The sequence below is a fragment of the Bombina bombina genome, chromosome 9, assembly GCF_027579735.1.
Source record: "Bombina bombina isolate aBomBom1 chromosome 9, aBomBom1.pri, whole genome shotgun sequence".
NCBI classification, from domain to species: domain Eukaryota; kingdom Metazoa; phylum Chordata; class Amphibia; order Anura; family Bombinatoridae; genus Bombina; species Bombina bombina.
The window spans coordinates 209,881,515-209,905,824 of NC_069507.1; the positions used below are offsets into that span (position 1 = coordinate 209,881,515).

Consider the following 24,310-nt stretch of genomic DNA (forward strand, 5'->3'; position numbering starts at 1 on the left):
AACAAACAATGGGCCACATTATGTCCCCCAGTTCAGATCTCACAAGGCTCCCCTACCAGCCCCCTTTTGTAACAAACAATGGGCCACATTATGTCCCCCAGTTAAGATCTCACAAGGCTCCCCTACCTGCACCCTTTTGTAACAAACAATGGGCCACATTATGTCCCCCAGTTCAGATCTCACAAGGCTCCCCTACTTGCCCCCTTTTGTAACAAACAATGGGCCACATTATGTCCCCCAGTTCAGATCTCACAAGGCTCCCATACCTGCCCCCCTTTTTAACAAACAATGGGCTGGATACTATGGTTGTCACTATTGATAGCACCATGATTGCAGCTTAGCAAGAACCCTGGCCATTATCAAAAGCAGCTTGCAGGAGATCAAACCCCAGTTGGCAAATCAAGTACTTTGTACTCTGCCATGAGCGTCTTTGAACTTAGATTAGTCTACAAAAACACAGTCACAAAGACTCTATCTTCTTTGAGGGAATCTTAAGGAGATACAATGTTGCAAGGCAGCAGGTTCTCACTTTACAGTTTTAGTTATGATTAAATTTAGTATAAGAATATAAGTCCTATCCATAAAAACAAGTTGTTGCCATCTTGTTGTCAGATTACGCCGAAAGGGAAACAGTGCTTGAACAAATAATAGAAATAAATATTGTCAGAACCAATACTTGTCTATGTTTAAAAGTGACCATATAGCGATAGAAAAAGGGTGCACAGTCTGCCCGTCATGACATCATAAAAGTTGCAATTAGATGGTTTATCAGTGATGCAGATGGTAACGGATTACAATAGGTGCTCATTTTAAAACTCAGTTATGAAAACGTCACTACTGTTAGAGACAAAACACAACAGTGCAAGTGTAACTTTTAGTAATATTAAAAATACATTAGTTGTAGATGTTGGGGCCCTTAAGGGCATTTTCCTGCTTCTACTATCCATAATGAACTAGGAGAGAAAATATAAAAAACATAAAGAGATAGCTGTTTCATTCGGTGAGACCTGCAATTGTCTATAATAAAACAAGGCATGTTGTTCTGTTGAAGAAATTAACCGTAACATTGATTCCATTAAAATATTGTAAATATTGCATTTTTGCAGTTATAATTTGTTACAGATATTTTTACTCTCTGTTTTGTTTTTCAGAGAATAAAGGAGCTGGAAGAAAAAATAGAGTTTCAAAAAAGACAAATTAAAGAGTTAGAAGAAAAGGTAACTTTTTCCCTGGATTTAGCCAATCAGGTTTCAGTAAACTATTTTTTCTTTATTGAGGTTTCAGAACATTACATTCATATAAAGGAATAAATAAATTCTGAATTTAAAAGTTGGTTCACACTATAATTGAAAGTGACATAAAGACATTTATGACAGAGCCGAAATAACAGCATAGGATTGTCTATCCAACTCAAACGTTTTCCAACTGATTAAACAAAAGTAAACTGTAAACCCTCCTCCTACTAGTGACGGAACCAAAATGCCCCAAAGGATCAAGGAATGATGTGAATTTCAAAATGTCTAAGGAACTATAGAAGGACAGTTTATCTGTCAGGACTTTGTAAGGGGTTCTACTAGATAAGACGCTGTTTCTAAATAGAAGAAAAAGATAAAACATGAGGTAAACTATCTGGAAAATATTAAGGAATTTGATTTCTCCATAACCTTGTTTTATAATGTAGTATGGAAGTAAACCACTGCATTGTAGCTTAAAGAACATGAAACAATATGAACTAGTATCAATTCTGATTTTAATAGTTATAGTGTAGTGATCTAGATTTTAATAAAGACACAGATGAATATTTTGCTTAATCTTTCAATTTACTGCCTTTCAAAGAACACAATAACACGTTTAAATTAAAGACACAACGTACAGCATAATGTGAAAAACAAGACAGCAAATTAAAACTAGCAATTCAATGGGGAAAAACTTTGAAGAGTTACCAGGAAGACCAAACTGGAGAACTTGGAGAAGAAGATATTTAAAAGAATATGTGTCTCTTTGTCTTTAATAAAATCTAGATTTCTAAGGGTTTTGAAGGCAGAAGCTCCTCTTACAGAATAAGCAGAAAAGATATCTTCAATACCAACAAGGGGCATGATCCAGTTTACTCACCTTATAGTAGAGGTGAAATACTTATGAGAAGAAACAAAGGGAATTAAAAATTGAGAAGCAGAGGAGTTATAAAAAGGTTCTAGACATTCTTTTAGACAGTTAACACATAACTGAGGTTGGTCAGGGAAATAAGGAAAGAAGATGAGGCAAACATTTGGTTTTGTGAGAAAGAATGAAAGTGGCCACAAATGGAGGAAACATTTTAGCATTATACTCTAGGTTGTACATTGGAAACTCTACAGTAGGAGAAAAGACAAAGAAAAATAGCTAATTTAGTGAATAGATGTTTCCAAGAAAATAGATTTTTAGGGGTGCACTTACAAAGGAAAGAATAAACTAGATCAACATCCCAAAAGAATGAGTATTTATAGGTACAAGACTTAAAATGGATAGCTTTAACCCCTTAATGTCAGGGGTTTTTCCCTGTTTTGCTTGCCATGTGCTGCTGGCAGCCATTTTACTCACCTCTCTTGCTGACTCTGGTGCATAGTGTGTGATGCTGCTCATTTCCTGCATGCCCTTTTATGGCCAGACTGGTGTACATCATCCGTGTGTACAACAGGTTGCAGTCTCAGAATTGTGATGTCATCACTTATTATTTAAAGGGCCTCTGTTCAGTATGCTTTGCCCTTGCATTGTCTCAGACCCGTTTGTGAGTTCCAGTGTATTACCTGGCTGTCTGACGTCCCTCCTGGTTCCTGATCCCTGCTGTTCTCCTTGTTCCTGATTCCGGCTCGTCTGACTACTCGCTTTGGCTCCTGACTCAGCTCGTCTGACTATTCACTTTGGCTCCTGACTCGGCTCGTCTGACTACCAGCTCTGGTTTTGATTCCTGGCTTGTTATTTGACTTGTGGACTTTTAATTATTTTTTGCTATTAATAAAGGTGTGATTATTTTTGCACTTCTCATCTCAGTCTGATTCCTGGCACCCTGACATTACACAAGGGCCATGAATCCTGATGGTGCTAATAATCCACCTTTACCTGCCATCATTTCCAGGATGGATGAACAGGATCACCGCTTGGATCAATTTGCACTAGCCCTGCAAACCCTGCTGACTCGCACAGCACATTTGGACCAAAGTGTCCCGCAAGTTATGTCTGCTCCTGTTTCCACTGCTGCATGTAGTCCTACCAGGATCATGTCCGGTTCTGCACCTCTACCTCAGCAATTTGGAGGCGATCCTAATCAGTGCAGAGGATTTTTGAACCAGGTTGGCATTTACTTTGAGATGTTACCTCAGGCGTTTTCCTCTGCATCGATTATAGGGGTCTTAATCGTCTTACCATTAAGAATGCTTACCCTATTCCGCTCATTATGGTACTCTTTCACCACCTCAAGGGAGCTACAGTCTTTTCTAAACTTGATTTGAGAGGAGCGTACAATCTCGTTAGGATCAAGGAGGGCCATGAATGGAAAACAGCATTTAACACCAGGAGCGGGAATTATGAGTATCTTGTAATGCCCTTTGGCCTATGTAATGTTGCTGCTGTTTTCCAGGAATTTATTAATGATGTCCGTAACCTTCCTAGGTTATGTTTTCTCAATTGCAGGGTTCTTCATGGATCCTGACAAGTTGTCTGCAGTTCTGCAGTGGCCTTGCCCAGTTGATCGTCGGTCTATTCAACGTTTTTTGGGGTTCGCCAATTACTATAGAAAGTTTATTAAAAACTTTTCTTCCTTGGTCAAACCTATCACAGACATGACCCATAAAGAGAATGATCCACTCCATTGGTCACCTACTGCCATTAAGGCCTTTGATAGTCTCAAGACTGCCTTTGCTGTCACTCTATTTCTGACTCATCCTAACCCTGTCCTGCCTTTCGTTTTTGAGGTCGATGCGTCTGAGACTGGAGTAGGTGCCCTCTTGTCTCAACGTCCTATGCCTGATGGTTCCTTGCATCCGTGTGGTTTCTTCTCTAAGAAATTGTCTCCAGCGGAGTGCAATTATGAAATTGGTGACAGGGAGTTACTGGCTATAATTTTGGCAGTCAAGGAATGGAGGCATCTTCTCGAGGGTACTAACTTACCAGTGCTCATTCTTACTGACCACAAGAATTTAACTTATATATCTGAAGCAAAATGATTTGGTCTGTCACTCGAAAATTCTGGTGGCCAGGTCTTCGTTCTAATGTTGCTGCGTATGTTGCCTCCTGCTCAGTTTGTGCACAGAATAAGACTCCATGATGTCTTCCTGTGGGTCTTCTCCAACCTATTGATAATGGTGAGCATACTTGGACACATCTTTCCATGGACTTCATTGTCGAGCTCCCTGTTTCCAATGGTAATACTGTTATCCTTATGGTGGTTGACCGTTTTTCTAAAATGTCACATTGCATTCCCTTGAAGAAGTTGCCTACCGCTCAGGAGCTTGCTTCAATATTTGCCCAGGAGGTCTTCCGTTTACATGGGTTACCCAAGGAGATAGTGTCGGACCGGGTAGCCAGTTTGTCTCCAGATTTTGGCTTTCCTTTTGTGCTCCAATGGGGATCCAGTTTTCCTTCTCCTCGGCATATCACCCTCAATCCAATGGGGCTGCGGAACGGTCTAATCAAGCTCTGGAACATTTCCTCCATTGCTATGTCTCAGATCACCACAATAATTGGTCTGAACTGTTACCTTGGGCTGAGTTTGCTCGTAATAGTGCTATTAATGCTTCCTCCAAGTTATCCCCGTTCATGGCGAATTATGGGTCTCAACCATCCTTGTTGCCCGATTCATTCATGTATCAAGGTATTCCGGCTTTGGAGAAGCATCTCCGGCAACTCCGTTCTGGGTGTAGATTCAGGATTGCCTTCATCGTTCTATGCAGCGCCAAAAGTTCCAGGCTGATCGTAGGCATCTGCCCGCGCCTTCCTACCAGGTTGGTGAGAGGGTTTGGCTGTCCTCCTGAACTTGAACTTTCGTGTGCCTTCCAATAAACTGGCTCCCTGTTATGTTGGTCCTTTTCGAATACTCTGATGGGTCAATCCTGTGACCTACGCTCTTGACCTTCCTCCTGCAATGCCCATTTCCAATGTTTTTCATGTCTCCCTCTTGAAACCATTGGTTTGTAATTGGTTTACAAGTGTGTTGCCTCGCCCCCATCCTATCTTTATTGACAACCATGAAGAATATGAGGTCAGCAGCATTATTGACTCTTCTATGCCCAAGGGAATGCTCACAGTATTTGGTTCACTGGAGGGGCTACGGTCCGGAGGAGCATTCATGGGTTCCCTCCTCTGATGTTCATGCTCCCGCCCTCCTCCGTGCCTTCCATGCCAGTTTCCCCAATAAGCCTTTTGTCCTCCCATGGGGGAGGGGTCATTGAGGGGTGGGTACTGTCAGGGTTTTTTCCCTGCTTTGTTTGCCATGTGCTGCTGGCAGCCATTTTACTCACCTCTCTTGCCGACTCTGGTGCATAGTGTGTGATGCTGCTCCTTTCCTGCATGCCCTTTTATGACCAGACTGGTGTACATCATCTGTGTGAGACAGGTTGCAGTCTCAGAATTGTGATGTCATCACTTATTATTTAAAGGGCCTCTGTTCAGTATGCTTTGCCCTTGCATTGTCTCAGACCCATTTGTGAGTTCCAGTGTATTACCTGGCTGTCTGACGTCCCTCCTGATTCCTGATCCCTGGGTTGTTTCTGACTCTGCTGTTCTCCTTGTTCCTGATTCCGGCTCGTCTGACTACTCGCTTTGGCTCCTGACTCGGCTCGTCTGACTATTCACTTTGGCTCCTGACTCGGCTCGTCTGACTACCAGCTCTGGTTTTGATTCCTGGCTTGTTATTTGACTTGTGGACTTTTTATTATTTTTTGCTATTAATAAAGGTGTGATTATTTTTGCACTTCTTGTCTCAGTCTGATTCCTGGCACCCTGACACTTATAATATAATATAATAAACGCAACATACCATGTACGTCGCTGGTCATTAAAGGTTTTCTTGTTTATAAAAGCGCGGTTCCTGGGGCTTGCTATTATACCTTCCCTTCTTCCTGCTGGTCACGGAACAGTGTGGTCTCGCTATTCCCATAATAATGTAATCCCCATAAAAGGACCAGCGACGTACGGGGGTTAAGCAACCTATAAACATGAGGGTGTTTTCCAATGGGAAGTGCATTAATTAACACGTTACCTGCTGATATGGCAGAATTGGCAGGATTGACAAACCTACAGGCAAGACCAGAGTGAAAAAGATTAGAAACATAATTTAATAATAATCTGAGTTATAGGAGCTGAAATGGATCCAGAGGAAATTATAGAAACAATATTAAACAAGAGAGCTGCACAAAACATTGACCTATTTTCAGTTGAAAGCATCAGGAAAAAAAGCAAAACAAGGCACTTTCTCATCTGATAGAATATACTTCTATACATATTTGTAACTAATATATTTAGTGCTGGTAATCTCAAACCATTATTGACAATGTCTCTGACATATAGTAATTCAGGTTTTTTTTTTTCTTACAAATAGCAGGTCTCCCATAAAATAACAATGCAGTATAGAGAAAACTATTAATTTCTGCATTACTGCTTAATAAAGCACGTACCATTCATAATGACTAAAATACCTTCTTGTATCTGTCAGCATTTATTGATTTACATTTACTTGTTTAGAATTGAAGAATATTTTGTAATATATTTTGTGCAAAAAAGCAAACACAATTTCAGTTCATCTAACCTATTTCCTTTTTTTTTTTTCAGTTTTTATTTTTGTTTTTATTTTTCTCTTTAGCTTTTATACTTTGGTCGTAGATCGTCAGCACATAATGCTGGGTAAGTTTTAGTTTTAAGTTTTAACCATACACTTTGGGGCCAATTTATGAAAGGCCTGTCGGACATGATCCGACATTGAGGATCATGTCCGACAAACCTCGCTGAATGTGGAGAGCAATACGCTCTCTCCGCATTCAGCATTGCACCAGCAGCTCTTGCAAATTGTTTGGAGCAACGCCGCCCCCTGCAGATTTGCGGCCAATCGGCCGCTAGCTGCGGGGTGTCAATCAACCCAATCGTATTCGATCGAGTTGATTTGCGGCGATGTCTGTCCGCCTCCTCAGTGCAGACGGACAGGTTATGGAGCAGCGGTCACTGGCCTGAGTGCTCGCCAGAAACACGGGGCTTCAAGCTCCATATGGAGCTTGATAGATAGGCCCCTTTGCTTCAGTAAGTTAATAGTTTGGAAACTCCTCAGGAACAACACTGGGCATTGTCTTGAGGATGGGGTTAATCACTATCTTTTACTTGCTTAACCCTTTCGCTGCTAAGCCTTTTTTCACCCCGGTGCTGCACCAGTTTTGAGCTTTTTTTGCTACCTACATTTAAACTCTATTGTAAGTCACATTTCAGGGAGTGACCCACACAAATTGTATATAATTTTTTTTCAGCAAGCCCAGCAGATTCACAATATACCATTATTATTTTTATAATTCATGGCATCAGAGATAACTGCGGCAAAAACGGTAAAATATTTTTGCTTAGATTTTACAACCCAATTTCAAAAAAGCTCTTGTTTCCATTGAGCCGTAATTAGGTTTGTGTGCACTCGCAAACTGATAAATATGCTGTCGGAAGTAATATCGTTCACCAACTGTTTCCAATGGCCCGTTATACCTTAATTTTGGCAACCGGACTCTCACTGCTGAAAACATTTTCGTGTCCCATACAAAGTATCAGAAGCTGCTAATCTATAAATAACACCAGGTTTTGCAAACCGTTAATACACTGTTGGAGGCTGCCGATACATTAAGAAACATTACACCCAGCTCAACTAGGTGTAAAAGAGGAAAAAGGAGCTTTTTGAGACCTATTTCCCATTGAAATCTAACCCACCTCCCAAAAATAAAACTGACACATCAAAACCCCTCTATCCGCCATCACAACTTGGGCGAGATTACACATATATGGCGCAGGCTTCAGTGCAAGCGCTGCAATCGGCGCCGCCAGTAATTTCACCTTGCACATCAGAGTATTACACATAGGGTGCTGGCAGTTCATAAAGTGCCGTAAGCCAGATAAACTAGCGATGTACAGGAATGAGTGTAAATACAAATTTCAGGAGCCGCTAGTGACTTATGTTATGGCACTTTAGAAACTGCTGGCGCCTAAGAATAGTTAAAAAAATATATAAAATCTCCCGTAAATGTCTAACCAGCCTCCCAAAAATAAACTCGACACGTAAAACCCCTATATCCGCCATCAAACATCGGAACTAATAAAAGTATTAACCCCTAAACCTACAACCCCCCACAGCGCAATATGCCTAATTAATTTTAATTCCAATATTCAGCACAAGGATTTACGTGATGAAAATGGATAAATTTTACTCCATTTTCACTTCACCACACAAAGGCAGCCGCAGCAAGCCTTGCGCTGAGTATGTGAGCACAGTAACTTCTGTAACTGCCTAAAAATATAAACTAACACATGCGCAATATCTATCTACCTGTCAACCACAATGTCCCATTGCAATAATTTATAAAGTATATTAACCCCTATATCCACCATCAAATCCACACCGCAAGTAATAATTACATTATTAACCCCTATATCCGCCATCAAACCCACACCGCAAGTAATAATTACATTATTTACCCCTATATCTGCCATCAAACCCACACCACAAGTAATAACTAAAGTATTAACCCCTAAATCTGCCAACCCCAACATCGCAAACTAGCTAATAAAACTATTAACCCCTAATTTGCCATACCCACACAACACACACACATATACACACACATATATACACACACATATATACACATACACACACACATATACACACACACACATATACACATACCCACACTCATACACACACATACATACACACATACATACACACATACACATAAACACATATACACACACACACATATACATACACACAAACACATTTACACACACACTTATACATACACACACATACATACACACACACATACAGTCACACACATACACACAGTCACACACATACACACGCATACACATACACACGCATACACATACACACACACATATACACACAGTCACACACATATACACACACACACACACACACACACATACATATATATATATATATTTTAATTTCAGTTTTTTATCTCCCCCCCCCCATAATTTTAATGAATTTTGGTTTAACCATGAAAATAGCTTTTCCAATGCAGCAATCAGAAATCTATCTCCTACTGATGAGTTCTAAAAAGAACGAAACAGGCTTGTCTAGTGAGTGATTTCTGATTTGCTGTCATATTCCTGTTTAAAAGGATCGCTGTGTTAAAACAGTATTTTTGAAGCAAAAAAACTGAGAATTTGCATACCTAATTTGCATATCTTACCCACAATTCTCTTGTGCATTGGAGACATTGCATATTAAGAATTTCTGGGCTAAAGCAAGGGGGATACTTGCTTAGATGTACTAATTTCCTATGCAAATATTTACATTGATTTAATTTTGAGACATGGAGGATTTTAATTTCAGTTTTTTATCTCCCCCCCCATAATTTTAATGAATTTTGGTTTAACCATGAAAATAGCTTTTCCAATGCAGCAATCAGAAATCTATCTCCTACTGATGAGTTCTAAAAAGAACGAAACAGGCTTGTCTAGTGAGTGATTTCTGATTTGCTGTCATATTCCTGTTTAAAAGGATCGCTGTGTTAAAACAGTATTTTTGAAGCAAAAAAACTGAGAATTTGCATACCTAATTTGCATATCTTACCCACAATTCTCTTGTGCATTGGAGACATTGCATATTAAGAATTTCTGGGCTAAAGCAAGCGGGGATACTTGCTTAGATGTATTAATTTCCTATGCAAATATTTACATTGATTTATATATATATATATATATATATACACTAGACCATTGTTAATTAAACTGAAAAAATATAGTTTTGTATTTAAATGCAATTTTATGTATATGAATGATAAAAGATTAGTTTTAAAGAGCAGATCATCTAAATAAGGAATACAAATAAGAACAGACTTACTCCTGCAAGTTACACTTCAGTGATTACAGGACCATTAAGCAGTAAAACACGGAGCTACACTCCCTCCCTCCCACATAAACTACTGCCCTCATAGCTAACATTTGGAGACAACTTAGCCTTATGATTGCCAGAAAGGGTTATACTATTGCAGCTCTCTCTCTGTTAAAAAATGTTTTACCTCCAGTGGACTGAGCTTGCTGAGCTAAAGATAAACAGCAGACAGAAGAGGGGGAGGAATCGTGCTGAGATTCTACCATGCTCACTGCTAGAGTGCAGCTTCCTACGATTTCCATGTGCTGTGCTCTGACAGGCAGACACCAGCTATTAAAGTAAAAAAAATACAGACCAGAGGTGCACATCCAGTCTCCAGGCAGACTTAATCTGACAGACCGAATGGATTCAAGATAAAAAAAAATAAACTTTCTCCTCTCTAGCTCCACTGTGTTAAATAAATCTTAACACAGTGCAGATCTGTTTGAAGAGTCCTGCACTTTCTGCAGGTGTCTTGCACTTTCTGCAATGACATCACAGATCACACTATGTTCTGCCTTGGGGGGCCCAATGTTGCTTTCTGTAAACCAAGGCAGCAAGACAAGTCAGAGAGTTAAAACTCAGCAGCGTAGACCCTTTTTTCCTCTGTGCAAGAGAATATATCACGTGATAAACTCCACATTTTTTTATTCTAATCATTGGTGAACCTTGTCTTTTGATAGGCCCTTAAAGGGACAGTATACTGTAAAATAGTTTTTCCCTTAATGTGTTTACAATTGCTTCTTTTACCAACTGCAGAGTAAAAAATGTATGAAAATTAGCTTTTAAGGCTTATTTGTGTATATTAAAGCTGCTTCTTTATCTTATATCTGTCCTTAAAACAATCACCAGTACTTTGAGAGAACAATGGAAAATCAGCATTTTATTGCCTTATCTCTGCTATATCCCACTGGAAGTGTAATTTCTTCTGCTGGCTGCGTTTACAAAGCTTATCTATAGCTGGTACGCGCGGCCACAAACTTTCAGAATAGGTGGGGATACCACATGCTAAATCAACAATTTCAAATGCCAATATACGGGTAAAGGAGCTACTTGTTAACAATTTAATACACTCCAGCAGCTTATCTATAGCTGGTACGCGCGGCCACAAACTTTCAGAATAGGTGGGGATACCACATGCTAAATCAACAATTTCAAATGCCAATATACGGGTAAAGGAGCTACTTGTTAACAATTTAATACACTCCAGCAGGTAAAGTGGATCATTGGGAACAAATTAAAGGGGAGAAAATTTTTGAGTAAACTGTCCCTTTAATGAAGCTTGTCTGTGATAGGCCCTTCGAGCTGAACATATCATTGGCTATTTGGGAAATGCCTCCCTGAGCAGCCAAATATCTTTTAGTTGTAATACCATTTCTGAACTATAGGTGGCAGCAGACAACCAGAAATGCACTTTCATGATCAATATTGCTAACAGTCTAGTATCTAACCTTTAAAATGTTTATTAAATATACTTTAATTTCCAGTATTAATAAACTTTTCTGGTCAACATATATATCCCATTTAATATAATTGAAAATGTACAATTTGAGATCAAACACAAGTATTTTATCAATTCTATGTTAAAATATGCTTATTGGAGTCTCATTCCTTTTCAATATAAATATAGCCCACATCTTTGTACATCTCTTGATAGTGTTATTTTGAGTGCATGAAAAACACAATTTATATATAATTTCTGGGACAATATACTGTTTTCTCCTCGGTCTGAAATAAAAGAAACAATGTTGTTATTCTGACACAGTTAAACATTTTAGATTGATTATATAGCTACTTATTAAATTCAGCAAATATGTATCTAATATATTACTGTTAGGTATTTTTTTTCTCAGATCCACAATTACACATTTATACCATACTGAGGTATACCTTAACTGAAAATTATACACAAGTTGTATTGAATTTCAAAGTTATAGTATAGACATTTGTTCATAATGTGTATTTATAATTTCCCAGAGGCTTTGTGACCTAACATTTGATTGCCAAGTAAGTGTTAATTACTATTTTCCTGAGCTTCAAAGGCTAAGTTTGAAAGAGTCATTGCAGACAGTGCGACTGTGATCTCCCATGGGGTCATTACCTATCTGGACTTTTATTATACATAGATTTTGATCTGAGGAAATGTAAATTTAGCATATTGAGTGGAGAGGGGGTCTGTTGTGGCCATAGTCCACTCAATTCATGTCAAAGGAGATCTTAGCTGACATAAAATATCAACATTTATTTGATACATATGTAGCTTAATTAATGCTATAGGTCACCAAGCATCAAAGCAGTTAACGGCTAAATGGTGCAATGAATATTTGTAAAGTAGTCCATAACATCAGCTGTGATCACGTGACATTTAGTATAGTACATATTCATCTGTTTTGATTAAGCAAAATAAAATAATGTTTATTACGACACATGGTCTTTCTAGCTGTGGGCTTAACTCCATATTTTCAATTTAGATTTAACTTAAGCTGATTTGTTTCTTTGTTTTTTTCCTCCATAGCCTGTATGAAACCTGCTGTGAATGGAATTTTTTTACAAGAAATGCACAATGGACTTGTGTGCATTGTTAGACACCCAAAATCAAACTTTTTTTCTCCAAGTTCCACTGGTGAGGTGCTCCGCTGGATTTGCAGCAATTTGTGTACTATAGATTTAAAAGACAACAATAAACTTAATGCGTTGCATAAAACATTATGCTACTTAAGAGTAAATGGATTTATTTTGGTTTCCTGCTAAGCAGGTAGAAGATTACTTCTATTAAGAAGTGCACATATATCATATCCATGTTTACGTCATCTTTTTTTAGTCACGTGCACAAGCAAAAATTTACGAAAAATGGAAACTTAAAGTTATGGTAACGGTGTTGAATCCAATGACTATTGGGATACAACGTCCAAGTATTTGATTGTTTTTTGGAATTAATCATGATCTATGGCTTCTCAGCATTTATTTATTCTCATCGGAAAAAAACAAACAAGTTTTGCTATTAGATTGTAGATCAATGGACATAAAAGAAGTTAAACCAAAAAATGTAAGAACACTTGGCACAGAAGTAAAGCACAAGGGGTAAATACTGAATGTCATAAAAATATAAGGAACCAAAAAAATATTCTTGTTACTGGAAGAAATCTTAAGGAAGAAGCACATGCAAAATTAATGAACAAAGTGAAAACATTTCTTATTTTTTTTTCCAAATTGTTTAAAATCAACTTGATGAAGTATCCAAGGGGAAGAATAGAAATAATTGAAGAAAATCGCAATGCCCTTTAAAAAAAGATTTTGGTAAAGGATTTCAAATGTTAAGGTAAGCAGGGTTTAATATATATATTTATACAAATATATAAATATATATAAATATACAGTATGTATATATATTTACACACACATATATACTTTTATATATATATAATAAAGAACATGAAACAAATTGCAAAAGAAGGGCTAGACTTCAAGTGGAGCACATTTAATAAATATTGGAGAATGTGTCTTTTGTGTGACCTTGCACAAAGAATAACATATAGGGTTAGATTACAAGTGGTGTGCTAGAGTTAGCACGGGTCGCGATAAGCAATATCGCGACCAGACTACCTTGCAGATGGATCCATTCCAAGAAGTTGAAAGTAAAGGGGTGTGCTCTAACAAAATTTGCGTTTGTCTGATTAGCGTGAGTGTAAGGTTTACAAAGAAATTTGCTCCAAACACAACATAAATACATTAAAATAAAGTGTAATCTATGCTGGAGGGCAGACTTCCAAGATCAGATTAAGTTCCTCACCAATCCTATTACAAAAGAAACAGCCTCTCGTTGGAGCTGGGCCTCTATACATTATCCACACATTTCCTCTAGTCCGGGCCCCCTAACCTCTTTACTCCATAACCCCGATTTCTCTCTATCCTCAATAATTAACTTGAGCTCTTCTGTCCAGGAACTTCCCGACACACTTATTTACCACGTCACCACCAATGAAACAATATGCACACAGGACCAATTGATAAAGGGTGGTTTCGAATGGGCGAGAAATTGGTTCTCATATAGAAGACTACATAACTACATATATAATCTAAAACTATACAAATATGTCAGATGTTAAACAACACAATGTACAGGGTGACTAGAATAGAGTACAATACTCCCCTCTTAAATGACCGCTGCTCTCTAACAGTCTCTCCCAACCGGACTGTGAGTAGAAAGTGAATCGGATATATAGAGGCGCTGATCTTGAATCTCGTGTATATGGACGTACACACTGAAGAAAGAAAAACTTGGCTTGTGATTTGCAGAAGTTAACAACAAATTAATGTGCAGTATACTCACTCCGAAAAATTCAGAGTTCAGCTTCTTCAAGAGGTTTTTCTGTCTCAACTTTCCCAATTTCCACACTGTATTTGTGTCTGTGGATAATGAAAATTGCACTGCAGGTAATTGAATCTTTTGCTTGATAAAAAGTGCAATATACTCACTCCGATAAATTTCGGAATCCGGCTCCTCAGAACATGTTGTGTAGTTTGAAAATACTTCCAAAAAGGCAGCAGAAATACTTGTTGTGGTAAAAAACAAATATTTATTAAAACATAATAAAATGCTCTTATTTATCTTAGCTCTACGCGTTTCAACGACAATATCGTCTTTTTCAAGAGCAGTAAAAACAATTGGAAGTGCTGCCTTTGGAGTGTTTACAGGTGTATTTATACAGGTAATCATTGTTCCTGTTCCGGTGATAAACACCGGAATAGGACTCACAAATAAAACATTTTAATTTTGTATTTATTCCAATCCGATTGTGTTTTGAGAATGATATTTATTTATATTATGTTTAAGCTTTTAGCGCTTGAATTCTCAATAATTTGTCAAATCGGATTGGTATAAATGAAAAAAAGCTTTTTGGCCAATCAGAGGGGAGAAAATAAAGTTCCCTTTCAAGTCCTGGTTTTATGCAGTTTCTTTTCAGGTCCGCCAGATGATGCGTGGTCATATATTCTCATCAATCAGATGAAGAGCGTTGTTTTCAATGCTTTATATGTAAAGGCCTGGCTCCGGTTTTGTCCAATAAGTTCCGTGTCACGTGTCTCGGATTGACCAATCTCTCTGTGAGCGACATTTTACTATGTTCCATTGATAGCCAGTGTTTTGGATTCTCTAGGGAGTATGTAATGAAAAGTGCAGGTCACTTTGAATCATATATATTACAGACATAGAAAACTTCGTGATAATAATTTCGTGATAATAATTTCACAAAAATCTTGGGTTACAACTTTTTCAATTTTTTGAATATTAATTAGTGCAACATGCACTCGAATATCGATGTCGCCATCAAATATATAAATTTTGCCATCAAATATAAATTTTAAATGTAAATTTCGCCATCAAGTATAAATTTTGCCATCAAATATAAATTTACCTTTAAATATAATTTCTGGATAGAATCACAGTAATATTGTATATATAATTGGGATAAATATTAGACTATTTGAAATATACTGAAACCTAAACAGAAAAAAATAATATATTAAATATATTAAATTAGATAAAATGAGAAATGATGTTAAATTATATGAATGCTGCCACTCTAATATCTTTATTTAAACCATAATGTCCATATGTTTTTAATGTGTGTATCCACCATAGTTCTCTTTTATTGAGTTCTTTTTCTATCTCTCCCCCTCTCCAGTGTAATGAAACCTTCTCTATACCTATCCATGATAGATGTTTTTTATTGTATAGAGGACAATTATTATAGTGTAAAGGAACACCATGATCTTCTTTTTCTTTTTCAATTTTATTAAGGTGTTCTAATATGCGGGTTTTTGCAAATCTTGAAGTTTGTCCTAAATACTGAATCTGACAATTGCACTGAAGTAAATATATTATATTTTTAGTTTTGCAAGTGATGAAATCTTTTATTGTGTATGATTTATTTGTTACTGAAGAAGTGAATGTCTTATGTGTCTTTTTAGTATAATTGCATGCTTTACAATGTCCACATGTGTAAAATCCTGTTAAATTGGCAATTTGGATAGGTTTAGGTGGCTTCATCCCCTTGATAAGGGAAGGTGCCAATTTTTGTTTGAAATTTGTTCCCTTCCTGAAAGTTATCAGTGGTTTATTTGGAATGATATTATTTAAGTATTCATCATTTTTGAGAACATTCCAATGTTGATTTATAATATGTTTAATCTGTTTATATCCACTATTGTATGTGGTAATGAATCTTGGGAAATTTGGATTATTAGTACTTTTTTTGTCAGTGTTCAGTATTAAAGAATCTCGATTCCTGTTTCCCACTTCAACCCTATCTTGTTCTAATGTGCTGCTATCATAGCCTTTATGCTCAAATCTTTCTTTGATTATCTTAGATTGGGTATTGAAATCATCTATGGTGTCACAATTTCTTCGTATACGGAGAAATTGTCCTTTAGGGATTGCTTTTAGCCAGGTTGGATGGTGTTCACTGTCTCTCCTTATGTAAGTGTTCATGTCACAGCTTTTGAAAAAGGTCCTAGTGTGTATATTTCCTGCTTCAACAAAAATGGTTAAGTCTAAAAAATTAATGTGAGTTTTATTGAATTCAGGTGTTAATATTATACCCATATTATTTTCATTCAGATAAGAGACAAAGTTATTTGATGCAGTCTCGTCCTTGTTCCAAATACATAGGACATCATCTATGTAGCGCCGCCAGGACACCAGGCCCGCCCCAGCCACGCCACATGACCATACATAAGTGTGTTCAAAGTGGTCCATGTAAATATTGGCGTAGCTTGGGGCGAATCTGGTGCCCATGGCGGTGCCACATATCTGAAGATACTGTTTATTATCGAACCAAAAGAAATTGTGTTTCAAAATGAACTCTATTGATATTAAAATGAATTCTAGTAATTCTGTAGATAAATTTTCATCTTGTTCAAGTTTCCATTTTATGGCTGCTATACCTTTTTTGTGATCAATGATGGAGTATAAAGATGTTACATCCATTGTTAGCCATGAATATTCTGATTCCCATTTCGTGTCTTTGAGTATATTTAATACCTGTTTAGTGTCTTTAAGGTATGATCTTGCTGTTTGAGCATAGGGCTGTAACAGATGATCTATAAAGGCAGATAAATTACATGTAAGGGAATCTATCCCACTGATTATGGGCCTCCCTGGAGGTCTAAGTGGATCCTTGTGTAATTTGGGGATGAAGTAAAAAATAGGAGTCTTGGATTCTACTTTATTTAAAAACATAAATTCATCTTGAGAAATAATATTTCTGGCTAAAGCTTGTGATAGGATCTCATTTAATTCTGAAGTAAATGTTCTTTTTGGGTTATTTTTCAAAATTTGATAAGTTTTTGTGTCTGATAAGATTCTATTTGCTTCCTCCATATAGTAGCTGCGGTCCATTATTACTATACTTCCCCCCTTATCCGCTTCTTTGATGATAATGTCTTCCCTTTTATTTAAATTTTTGTAAATCTCATTTTCTTGTTTGTTTAAATTAAAATACTTTGGTCTTGCCTCAATTTTTTCTATGTCTTTTAGGATTAATTTGCCAAATACTTCTATGTTTGGGCCTTTACAGTGGCTGGGATAGAAAGTGGAGGGGTTTTTAAAGTAGGTTCTTGGTTCCCTGTTTGCTTGAGAGTTTTCTTGGTTTTTACTTAGTGTGTCTTTCCTGGCAAAAAATGTTTTAACTGTCAAATTCCTGATAAATTTCTGTGTATCAATGAATAGTTGAAATGTATTAACACTCTGGGTGGGTATAAATTTTAAGCCTTTAGATAGAATGTTTTTTTCTTGTTCAGTTATCGTTTGTGATGAAATGTTATGAATACCTAGTCTCTCTGGCTCCTTCTTCTGTGTTTTACCCCTTCTACCTCTTGTTCCTCTGAAAGATCTGGTGTCCTGTCTCTTTTCCTTTGGTTTGTTCTGTCTGTGCGAAGTGGAGAATATCTGTTGGGGTGTATCCAACCTTGATTGGTCGGTGTATGGTTTGTTCCTATTTTGTGTCTCTCTTTGTATGTGTTCTGTTGAAAAGGGTGATGTAAGTCTTGTTCATGTCTTACTTTATTTGTAACGTGTTGATCTTCTCTTTTATCTCTTTTATCTTTTGGTGAATGTGTATTTTTATAGTGATTAGAGTGATTGGAGTAGTGATTATATTCTATTCTATGTTGGTTCGATCCCCTATATTCATTGTGGTTATATTGATTTTCATTTCTTTGGTGAAAAATTTCCCTATTTTGTTGGTGTCTATTGTGCTCATAAGTGTTATTATATCTTATATCATGATCTCTATAGTTATTAAATTGATTCCTATTATTAGAGTAATTATTATTCGAATGATCCCTATTAGATCTCGAATAATTATCTTTTAAATTATATTGATTTCGATGTGAACTGTGTGTTGTATTATAATTATAATTGTTTCGTGATGCAATTCTGCCTCTAAAATGGTCTTTTTGTGAATTATCTCTTTTATTCTGTAAATTTACTTGAGGTTGTGTATATGGAGTGCCATTTTTAAAATCTTCACTATCTCTGAGGTATTTGTTATATTTAGAGTCTCCAATTTGTTCATCTAGCTCTTTGGCTTGTGTTTTAATTTGCTCAAATTTGTCATTACATGTTTTGCTTGAAAGAAATGGTATAAGTTCGGTTTCTAAGGAAAAAATTTCTTTTTCAATATTTTTTAGAACTATGTCTTGATGTTCATACAATAAACTTACTAAATTAGTTGAACATTTGTGGAGAGCTGCATTCCACTTTGCCATAAATTCTTTGTCATCTGTGCCAAAAGCCGGCACCTTGGTTACCCTTAGACCCCTAGGAACTATTTCTTCGTTTAGATATCTACTTAAAAAAGTTATTTCCCACCATTTTTTGGTCTCTTTAGTATATAATTTCCTAAGTTTGTTTATTATAAATTCCCAATTATTTTTATCTTCATCTAGATGTTTAAATTTATTATCGTATTTATTTTGTCTTGCAGCTCTCCAATCGGAGAGGGTATTCTTAGTCATATTAGGAGAAAAATACAATAATAATCTAAAACTATACAAATATGTCAGATGTTAAACAACACAATGTACAGGGTGACTAGAATAGAGTACAATACTCCCCTCTTAAATGACCGCTGCTCTCTAACAGTCTCTCCCAACCGGACTGTGAGTAGAAAGTGAATCGGATATATAGAGGCGCTGATCTTGAATCTCGTGTATATGGACGTACACACTGAAGAAAGAAAAACTTGGCTTGTGATTTGCAGAAGTTAACAACAAATTAATGTGCAGTATACTCACTCCGAAAAATTCAGAGTTCAGCTTCTTCAAGAGGTTTTTCTGTCTCAACTTTCCCAATTTCCACACTGTATTTGTGTCTGTGGATAATGAAAATTGCACTGCAGGTAATTGAATCTTTTGCTTGATAAAAAGTGCAATATACTCACTCCGATAAATTTCGGAATCCGGCTCCTCAGAACATGTTGTGTAGTTTGAAAATACTTCCAAAAAGGCAGCAGAAATACTTGTTGTGGTAAAAAACAAATATTTATTAAAACATAATAAAATGCTCTTATTTATCTTGGCTCTACGCGTTTCAACGACAATATCGTCTTTTTCAAGAGCAGTAAAAACAATTGGAAGTGCTGCCTTTGGAGTGTTTACAGGTGTATTTATACAGGTAATCATTGTTCCTGTTCCGGTGATAAACACCGGAATAGGACTCACAAATAAAACATTTTAATTTTGTATTTATTCCAATCCGATTGTGTTTTGAGAATGATATTTATTTATATTATGTTTAAGCTTTTAGCGCTTGAATTCTCAATAATTTGTCAAATCGGATTGGTATAAATGAAAAAAAGCTTTTTGGCCAATCAGAGGGGAGAAAATAAAGTTCCCTTTCAAGTCCTGGTTTTATGCAGTTTCTTTTCAGGTCCGCCAGATGATGCGTGGTCATATATTCTCATCAATCAGATGAAGAGCGTTGTTTTCAATGCTTTATATGTAAAGGCCTGGCTCCGGTTTTGTCCAATAAGTTCCGTGTCACGTGTCTCGGATTGACCAATCTCTCTGTGAGCGACATTTTACTATGTTCCATTGATAGCCAGTGTTTTGGATTCTCTAGGGAGTATGTAATGAAAAGTGCAGGTCACTTTGAATCATATATATTACAGACATAGAAAACTTCGTGATAATAATTTCGTGATAATAATTTCACAAAAATCTTGGGTTACAACTTTTTCAATTTTTTTGAATATTAATTAGTGCAACATGCACTCGAATATCGATGTCGCCATCAAATATATAAATTTTGCCATCAAATATAAATTTTAAATGTAAATTTCGCCATCAAGTATAAATTTTGCCATCAAATATAAATTTACCTTTAAATATAATTTCTGGATAGAATCACAGTAATATTGTATATATAATTGGGATAAATATTAGACTATTTGAAATATACTGAAACCTAAACAGAAAAAAATAATATATTAAATATATTAAATTAGATAAAATGAGAAATGATGTTAAATTATATGAATGCTGCCACTCTAATATCTTTATTTAAACCATAATGTCCATATGTTTTTAATGTGTGTATCCACCATAGTTCTCTTTTATTGAGTTCTTTTTCTATCTCTCCCCCTCTCCAGTGTAATGAAACCTTCTCTATACCTATCCATGATAGATGTTTTTTATCGTATAGAGGACAATTATTATAGTGTAAAGGAACACCATGATCTTCTTTTTCTTTTTCAATTTTATTAAGGTGTTCTAATATGCGGGTTTTTGCAAATCTTGAAGTTTGTCCTAAATACTGAATCTGACAATTGCACTGAAGTAAATATATTATATTTTTAGTTTTGCAAGTGATGAAATCTTTTATTGTGTATGATTTATTTGTTACTGAAGAAGTGAATGTCTTATGTGTCTTTTTAGTATAATTGCATGCTTTACAATGTCCACATGTGTAAAATCCTGTTAAATTGGCAATTTGGATAGGTTTAGGTGGCTTCATCCCCTTGATAAGGGAAGGTGCCAATTTTTGTTTGAAATTTGTTCCCTTCCTGAAAGTTATCAGTGGTTTATTTGGAATGATATTATTTAAGTATTCATCATTTTTGAGAACATTCCAATGTTGATTTATAATATGTTTAATCTGTTTATATCCACTATTGTATGTGGTAATGAATCTTGGGAAATTTGGATTATTAGTACTTTTTTTGTCAGTGTTCAGTATTAAAGAATCTCGATTCCTGTTTCCCACTTCAACCCTATCTTGTTCTAATGTGCTGCTATCATAGCCTTTATGCTCAAATCTTTCTTTGATTATCTTAGATTGGGTATTGAAATCATCTATGGTGTCACAATTTCTTCGTATACGGAGAAATTGTCCTTTAGGGATTGCTTTTAGCCAGGTTGGATGGTGTTCACTGTCTCTCCTTATGTAAGTGTTCATGTCACAGCTTTTGAAAAAGGTCCTAGTGTGTATATTTCCTGCTTCAACAAAAATGGTTAAGTCTAAAAAATTAATGTGAGTTTTATTGAATTCAGGTGTTAATATTATACCCATATTATTTTCATTCAGATAAGAGACAAAGTTATTTGATGCAGTCTCGTCCTTGTTCCAAATACATAGGACATCATCTATGTAGCGCCGCCAGGACACCAGGCCCGCCCCAGCCACGCCACATGACCATACATAAGTGTGTTCAAAGTGGTCCATGTAAATATTGGCGTAGCTTGGGGCGAATCTGGTGCCCATGGCGGTGCCACATATCTGAAGATACTGTTTATTATCGAACCAAAAGAAATTGTGTTTCAAAATGAACTCTATTGATATTAAAATGAATTCTAGTAATTCTGTAGATAAATTTTCATCTTGTTCAAGTTTCCATTTTATGGCTGCTATACCTTTTTTGTGATCAATGATGGAGTATAAAGATGTTACATCCATTGTTAGCCATGAATATTCTGATTCCCATTTCGTGTCTTTGAGTATATTTAATACCTGTTTAGTGTCTTTAAGGTATGATCTTGCTGTTTGAGCATAGGGCTGTAACAGATGATCTATAAAGGCAGATAAATTACATGTAAGGGAATCTATCCCACTGATTATGGGCCTCCCTGGAGGTCTAAGTGGATCCTTGTGTAATTTGGGGATGAAGTAAAAAATAGGAGTCTTGGATTCTACTTTATTTAAAAACATAAATTCATCTTGAGAAATAATATTTCTGGCTAAAGCTTGTGATAGGATCTCATTTAATTCTGAAGTAAATGTTCTTTTTGGGTTATTTTTCAAAATTTGATAAGTTTTTGTGTCTGATAAGATTCTATTTGCTTCCTCCATATAGTAGCTGCGGTCCATTATTACTATACTTCCCCCCTTATCCGCTTCTTTGATGATAATGTCTTCCCTTTTATTTAAATTTTTGTAAATCTCATTTTCTTGTTTGTTTAAATTAAAATACTTTGGTCTTGCCTCAATTTTTTCTATGTCTTTTAGGATTAATTTGCCAAATACTTCTATGTTTGGGCCTTTACAGTGGCTGGGATAGAAAGTGGAGGGGTTTTTAAAGTAGGTTCTTGGTTCCCTGTTTGCTTGAGAGTTTTCTTGGTTTTTACTTAGTGTGTCTTTCCTGGCAAAAAATCTTTTAACTGTCAAATTCCTGATAAATTTCTGTGTATCAATGAATAGTTGAAATGTATTAACACTCTGGGTGGGTATAAATTTTAAGCCTTTAGATAGAATGTTTTTTTCTTGTTCAGTTATCGTTTGTGATGAAATGTTATGAATACCTAGTCTCTCTGGCTCCTTCTTCTGTGTTTTACCCCTTCTACCTCTTGTTCCTCTGAAAGATCTGGTGTCCTGTCTCTTTTCCTTTGGTTTGTTCTGTCTGTGCGAAGTGGAGAATATCTGTTGGGGTGTATCCAACCTTGATTGGTCGGTGTATGGTTTGTTCCTATTTTGTGTCTCTCTTTGTATGTGTTCTGTTGAAAAGGGTGATGTAAGTCTTGTTCATGTCTTACTTTATTTGTAACGTGTTGATCTTCTCTTTTATCTCTTTTATCTTTTGGTGAATGTGTATTTTTATAGTGATTAGAGTGATTGGAGTAGTGATTATATTCTATTCTATGTTGGTTCGATCCCCTATATTCATTGTGGTTATATTGATTTTCATTTCTTTGGTGAAAAATTTCCCTATTTTGTTGGTGTCTATTGTGCTCATAAGTGTTATTATATCTTATATCATGATCTCTATAGTTATTAAATTGATTCCTATTATTAGAGTAATTATTATTCGAATGATCCCTATTAGATCTCGAATAATTATCTTTTAAATTATATTGATTTCGATGTGAACTGTGTGTTGTATTATAATTATAATTGTTTCGTGATGCAATTCTGCCTCTAAAATGGTCTTTTTGTGAATTATCTCTTTTATTCTGTAAATTTACTTGAGGTTGTGTATATGGAGTGCCATTTTTAAAATCTTCACTATCTCTGAGGTATTTGTTATATTTAGAGTCTCCAATTTGTTCATCTAGCTCTTTGGCTTGTGTTTTAATTTGCTCAAATTTGTCATTACATGTTTTGCTTGAAAGAAATGGTATAAGTTCGGTTTCTAAGGAAAAAATTTCTTTTTCAATATTTTTTAGAACTATGTCTTGATGTTCATACAATAAACTTACTAAATTAGTTGAACATTTGTGGAGAGCTGCATTCCACTTTGCCATAAATTCTTTGTCATCTGTGCCAAAAGCCGGCACCTTGGTTACCCTTAGACCCCTAGGAACTATTTCTTCGTTTAGATATCTACTTAAAAAAGTTATTTCCCACCATTTTTTGGTCTCTTTAGTATATAATTTCCTAAGTTTGTTTATTATAAATTCCCAATTATTTTTATCTTCATCTAGATGTTTAAATTTATTATCGTATTTATTTTGTCTTGCAGCTCTCCAATCGGAGAGGGTATTCTTAGTCATATTAGGAGAAAAATACAATAATAATCTAAAACTATACAAATATGTCAGATGTTAAACAACACAATGTACAGGGTGACTAGAATAGAGTACAATACTCCCCTCTTAAATGACCGCTGCTCTCTAACAGTCTCTCCCAACCGGACTGTGAGTAGAAAGTGAATCGGATATATAGAGGCGCTGATCTTGAATCTCGTGTATATG

At 36.0% G+C, this 24,310-nt stretch overlaps 1 protein-coding gene across 1 annotated transcript in view; it reads left to right on the plus strand.

Annotated features, from left to right (window-relative positions):
* The window catches only part of JAKMIP3 (Janus kinase and microtubule interacting protein 3), a 167,000-nt gene extending 153,641 nt beyond the window's left edge, over positions 1–13,359 (plus strand). The window contains exons 20-22 of the mRNA XM_053691742.1: positions 1,152–1,217; positions 6,805–6,876; positions 12,639–13,359. Of these exons, the coding sequence (XP_053547717.1) occupies positions 1,152–1,217; positions 6,805–6,855 (117 nt within the window). The 3' untranslated portion in view covers positions 6,856–6,876; positions 12,639–13,359. The remainder of the gene's footprint in view (positions 1–1,151; positions 1,218–6,804; positions 6,877–12,638) is intronic.
* Positions 13,360–24,310: the final 10,951 nt, after the last annotated feature.